Genomic DNA, 6,000 nt, shown 5'->3' with positions numbered 1-6,000 from the left:
AAAAAACCAACCAAAAAAAAAAAAAAAAAAAAAAAAAAAAGAAAGAAAAATTTAAGAAACACACAAGCTTTCTTCTTGTGGTTGTTAGAATCAGAGGTTCCAGATTACCTTGAGTAATTTCATATGCTCAGAGATAGTTGTCGAAAACTTTCATGTTCTGAAATTCTTGAAGGTACCTTGAATGCTTTAAAATGAAGAGGATATATTGTAGGACAGCCTATATGCAGATTTTTCCCATTTTGTGCCAGTGCTTTATGTATTTAATTAAAATATTTTAAAATAGATAATGCATATCATGGTTCAAGAATCAATATAAAAAGATATTCAGTGAAAAAGGTCTCAGTTTCACCCCTGCTCTCAATTGCTCTGTTTATCCCTACTCTAGGACCAGTTTTCTTAATTTGTTATTTATTTTAGAATTTCTTTTTTTCTTCTTTGAGATGGAGTCTGGCTCTGTTGCCCAGGCTCGAGTGCAGTGGGGCAATTTGGCTCACTGCAGCCTCCATCTCCCAGGTTCAAGCAATTCTCCTGTCTCAGCCTCCCAAGTAGCTGGGATTACAGGTGCCTGCCACCATGCCTGGCTAATTTTTTTGTATTTTTAGTAGAGATGGGGTTTCACCATGTTGGCCAGACTGGTTTCAAACTCCTGACCTCAGGTGATCCACCCACCTTGGACTTCCCAAAGTGCTAGAATTATAAGCGTGAGCCACCCGCCTGGCCTATCTTAGAATTTCTTAATGTAAATGTAAACAAATACAACTAATTATTTCCTCCTTACCACAAAAGATAACCCACTAAACACGTTGTTCAACACTATACTTTTTCATAGTTAACAGTTTATCTTGGATACCTTTTCACTATGAGAGCTCCATGATTCATTTTTTCCTGGTTAGCATTATTCAAGACCACACAACAAACTGCATCCAATTTAAGTATATAATTTGATGAGTTTTGGCAATTGTATGCCTGAAGGCATCACCACAGTTAAGACAAAGTGTTTTTTTTTATGATTTTTTAATGCTCTATAGTATTTTGTTACATGAATATACCATTTTTTTAAATAATTTTTTTTACCTTAACTTCCCAGTGTAGAGTATACCATAATTTTGTAAACCAGGTTTTGTAGATGGGCATTTGGGTGCTGATACAAGGCTGCAATTAATAATCCTTTTCATACAGTATTTCATATGGATAGATTCCCAGATATGGGGTTGCAGAGCCAAAGGGGAAATACATTTGCAATTTGGTAGATGTTACCAGTTTGCCCTTCGTAGGGGTGGTACCTATTTGAGCACATTAGAGGAAGAAAAATAATTTTTCCTATACCCTTTTAAGTTCTTGCCTGAGAACCCTGTAACAAAAGATAAAGAGAAAAACAGAAGTTTATTGACTTGTATATATAATGTATACATGGAAGAAACTCAGGAAAAGAGTAACTGTCAAATAGGTGACTTACAACTCGGGCTTGCTCTTGCTCCTGCTCTCGCCAAGTGACATGTGTGCACCTTCTTTGCCTTCTGCCATGATTGGATGCTCCCTGAGGCCTTACCAGAGGCAGATGCTGTAGCCATGCTTGGTACACCCTGCGGAACTGTGAGCCAGTTAAACCTGTTTTCTTTATAAATTACCTAGCCTTAGGTATTTATTTATAGCAATACAAAACGGACTAAAATACAGCCCCCCAGTGTGGCCTTTCTGGCCTTTCCGGCCTTTCCGTCCTAGGAGCTGCCCAGGAGCGCCTTGGCTCCTGAAGGACAGCAGTTGGGAGCCTCATGTCCCATGTTATGCCCAATTCTCCCACCACCACAGCTAGCTGAAGCCCAAAAATATTAGCACACATCCTTTCCTCTTCAAACTCTGAGCTATTAGGAATAACTCTTTGGCCATCTCTCAAGTGATCCATTGAGAAAGAGAAAAAGAGAAGCTGCTAACATCCAGCCACGGGCCAGACACTTATAACGAGGCCATGTAATTTTCCTACTGAACCTTCAGTGGAGCCTCCCTTATGCCTTTTCTACACCCTGAAATCAAGACAAGTTGCCCTGCAGTTGGAGTTTTTGGCATGTCTGACAACTGTGGCTTGCTCATGCACTCACTCTTGTGGTCCCACCCAGAAGCCTCTCAACGCACAAGAGGACCATTTCCCATATCCCCATGATTGCACCCTCAGCCAGTCAGCAGCAAGCATATATTGCCTAACCACCCCTCCCCCTTCCCCCAAACTATCTGAAAAACCCTAACCCCTAAATTCTGGAGGAGATTGATTTGAGTAATAACTCTGTCTCCTGTGTGGTGTGGCCAGCCTTGAATTAAACTCTTTCTTTACTAAAAAAACATTAAGTCAACAGATGAAATAAGCATATGTTTCAAATATTAATGGTGCTTTCTAATGTCTGAAGAGCTTAAACATATTGTGTTGATTGGTCAAAAAACTTAAATACATGCTAGACCTATTGTCGGACCTTCTTTATTCATCAAACTCTTTTAAATATGCCATAACCCTTTTCCAAATTAAAATTTTTTTTACTAAAAAAAAAAAAAAAAAAAAAGAAAAAAGAAAAGAGAAAATAAACTTAGCCTTATATAGCACGTTTAACGAAGAACAATAAATTTTTTTTAACTCTTATTTCAGGTTTAGGGGTACATATACAGGTTTGTCATGTAGGTAAATTGCATGTCACAGGGATTTGGTATACAGATTATTTTGTCACTTAGTTAATAGGTAGTTTTTTAATCTTTTTCCTCCCTCCATCCTCACAATGGCCCCAGTGTCTGTTGTTCCCTGCTTTGTGACCACATTTACTCTGTGTTTAGCTCCCACTTAGAAGCAAGTACATACGGTATTTGGTCTTCTGTTTCTGTGTTAATTTGCTTGGGGTAATGGCCTCCAGCTCTGTCCATTTTGCTGCAAAGGACATGATCTTGTTGTTTTTCATAGCTGTGTAGTATTCCATGGCGTATATGTACCACATTTTAAAAATCCAGTCTACCATTGATGGGCATTTAGGTTGATTCCACGTCTTTGCTATTGTGAATAGTGTTGTGATGAACATATGTGTGCATATGTCTTTTTGATAAACAGTTTATATTCCTTTGGGTATATATTCAGTAATAGGATTGCTGAGTCGTTGATATTCTGCTTTGAGTTCTTTGAGAAATCGCCAAACTTTTCTACAGTGGCTGAACTAATTTACATTCCCACCAGCAGTGTAGCTTTTTATATAATTCTTCTGGTATCACCTTTAGGCTGATAAGGGTTTGAAGTCATTTTGGGCAGCAACTGTTATCCTTCCTTTCTAGAGAGAGCAAGATGGACACCTTTGTAAATTTATATCCTGCTTTTAGGCATACAGAGGGAGGGCAGAGGGCTTTTTTTGATGCTACTACTTCTCAGTTGCTTTCAGTTCAAAATAATCCTAATACCAAAGTGGAATGTTGTGGGGTAGCATGGTCTGGTACCCTTCAGCTCCCACTGGCAGTGTAAGAGAGTTTCCTCACAGTTTAGCTAACAAAGTATATTATGAAATTTGAGTTTTTGCCAATTAGGTTAGAAATGGTATTTCAGTATAGTTTTAACTTAACGGTTTTCTTCTGAGTGAAATTGAGCATATTTTTGTATGTTAAATAATGGCTCATTTAAGGTATTTACTTGTCTGTAAAACATCTCTTCGAGGCCGAGCATGGTGGCTCACACCTGTAATCCAAGCACTTTGGAGGCCAAGGCAGGCGGATCACCTGAGGTCGGGAGTTCAAGACCAGCCTGACCAACGTGGTGAAACCCTGTCTTTTAAAAAATAAAAAAAAATAAAATAAAATTCTTTAAAAAAAAAACTCTTAGAATTATTTTTCCATTTTTCTGTTGGACTGTGTTTTTTTTTTTTCTGTTAATTTTTAGTAGCTCTTTATATATTAGGGAGAGTATTTCTTTCTTTGCAGATGTTTTCTCAAATTGTTATTTGCCTTTGACATTGCAAGAACTTAGTTGAAGGGTGCATCTCTAAGTTTTTACTAAGGATATCTTCCTAAAAATTGCTTAGTTTTTATTTCTTTCCCTTTCTCCCTCTTCTTTCATCCCTCCCTCATTTTCCTCTTCTTTCCCTCCCAGCCCAATTTCTTAAAAAAGGAATTGAGACAGGCTGCTGTTGATTTATCATTGAACAATAATCAATTCAATGGGTGAATGTGAAGTGCTTTTAATATATATGACCCTGGTTCATTTATTTTGAAGGCCATGTTTTTGGTATACTGTGCACTGGAGAAAGAACCTGTGCCAATGTCCTTGCCTCCAGCCTTGGTGCCACCTTCTAAGAGAAAAACGGTCAGTATATCAGGCTCTGTGTGGTTGATCCCCTCTTCAGCGTCAGCCAAGGAATCTTACCACTCCTTACCATCTGTAGGCATTTTACCTACCAAAGCACCGTTAAGACAGGTATAGATTTATGAGTATTAAAGGATTTTTTTTTAAGAAAGTGCATGGCATTTAACAGTTTACCATTTGACAAAGATAGGGCAATTAAAGGGATAAAAATTTTAGAGGACCACCTGGTTGAATATTTCTTCTACATTTGGCCTTGAGTCATATGGATGTTTTATTGGCTTTATCTTGATCTACCTGGAATTAAAGTTCAAGATGGAAGATGCTCCATGCTAACATGGCATGTTTGCCCTGGCATAATTAATAGTTATTTCTATTTTTGTTTAATCCCTGGTTAACTCTTGATTCTTTGGGATCAAGTTATCGAATTCTGGGTTGTCCAAGGCTCTTTTTTCTGCTCCCAGCTTGCCTCTTTTCAGATTGAGTAAAGGAAGATAATAACAGGATATGTAAATCCTGTCATTAACACTGCTCGGTCAAACTATAAAAAAATAAAGATTGAGAATTATCCATGTATTTTGTTTATAGAGACTTTCAGTTACTTATATTAATGTGGGCATTAATAAGTCAAGAGTTAACTATGTTTGAATTTACTCATTTCTTAAAAGAAAAAGTAGTAAAAATGTGCACTTATAGATAAGTCCTAACTGACCTGTATTTTCTTCTGTTATTTTCTCTTCACCACAGCATTGTGATTGAGGTGTCATATGGAAGTGATACATTGTTGCTCTGAGTTAGTAGGGTAGAATTGTTCAGAATTTGTGACAGATACTGAAATGAATTGAAAGAGTGACACTTCAAAGTTTGTTTCATTTTGGCAGAAATACTGTTTTTTTTTTCCCTCCTGTAGTGGGTTGTATCCCCTGCAGAAAAAGCTAAATACGATGAAATCTTCCTGAAAACTGATAAAGATATGGATGGATTTGTGTCTGGACTGGAGGTCCGTGAAATCTTCTTGAAAACAGGTTTACCTTCTACCTTACTAGCCCATATTTGGTAAGACTTTATTTAAATTGATTTTTTTAAATACGGCTTTGTGTCAATTCCAGTTTCTGCATTTTGATTTTTAGTTATTTGTAAATAGGACGATTTTTGTTTCAGAATTTTTTTATAGAGAAAATCAGTATCTGAAGAATTCTTCTGGCTAATGGACAAAAGCTTGAGAATGGGTTACCTGAAGCTTTGTAAGATTGACAGCATTGGCTGGGCGTGGTGGCTCATGCCTGTAATTCCAGTACTTTGGGAGGCCAAGACAGGCAGATCACCTGAGGTCAGGAGTTTGAGACCAGCCTGGCCAACATGGTGAAACCCCGTCTCTACTAAAAGTACAAAAAATTAGCCAGGCTGGTATGCGCCTATAGTTCCACTACTTGGAAGGCTGTCTCAGGAAGATTGCTTGAACCTGGGAGGTGGATGTTGCAGTGAGCCGGGATCACACCATCGTATTGGGCAACGAAAGTGAAACTCCATCTCAGAAAAAACAAAAACAAACAAACAAAAAGCAGTGTCAGTTAATTGTTATTAGAATGTTAAAATGCATCTGTTGATATCAATTAAACTTAAAATTTTCAGCGAGGCTACAGATATCTGAAATTTAAACAACATAAAAAACAGTATCTTCAAGG

At 37.6% G+C, this 6,000-nt stretch overlaps 1 protein-coding gene across 6 annotated transcripts in view; it reads left to right on the top strand.

The window, feature by feature from the left end:
* The window catches only part of EPS15 (epidermal growth factor receptor pathway substrate 15), a 176,475-nt gene that overhangs the window by 70,838 nt on the left and 99,637 nt on the right, over positions 1-6,000 (top strand). For 4 of the 6 annotated variants that reach the window (XM_017548730.2, XM_017548736.2, XM_017548735.2 and 1 more), the window contains exons 9-10: positions 4,229-4,429; positions 5,226-5,371. In XM_017548730.2, the coding sequence (XP_017404219.1) occupies positions 4,229-4,429; positions 5,226-5,371 (347 nt within the window). The remainder of the gene's footprint in view (positions 1-4,228; positions 4,430-5,225; positions 5,372-6,000) is intronic. The other 2 variants (XM_017548733.2, XM_017548731.2) reach the window with 2 other exon arrangements.

Source organism: Cebus imitator, unplaced genomic scaffold (assembly GCF_001604975.1).
Source record: "Cebus imitator isolate Cc_AM_T3 unplaced genomic scaffold, Cebus_imitator-1.0 Scaffold214, whole genome shotgun sequence".
NCBI classification, from domain to species: domain Eukaryota; kingdom Metazoa; phylum Chordata; class Mammalia; order Primates; family Cebidae; genus Cebus; species Cebus imitator.
This window is presented reverse-complemented; position numbering and strand designations above follow the sequence as displayed.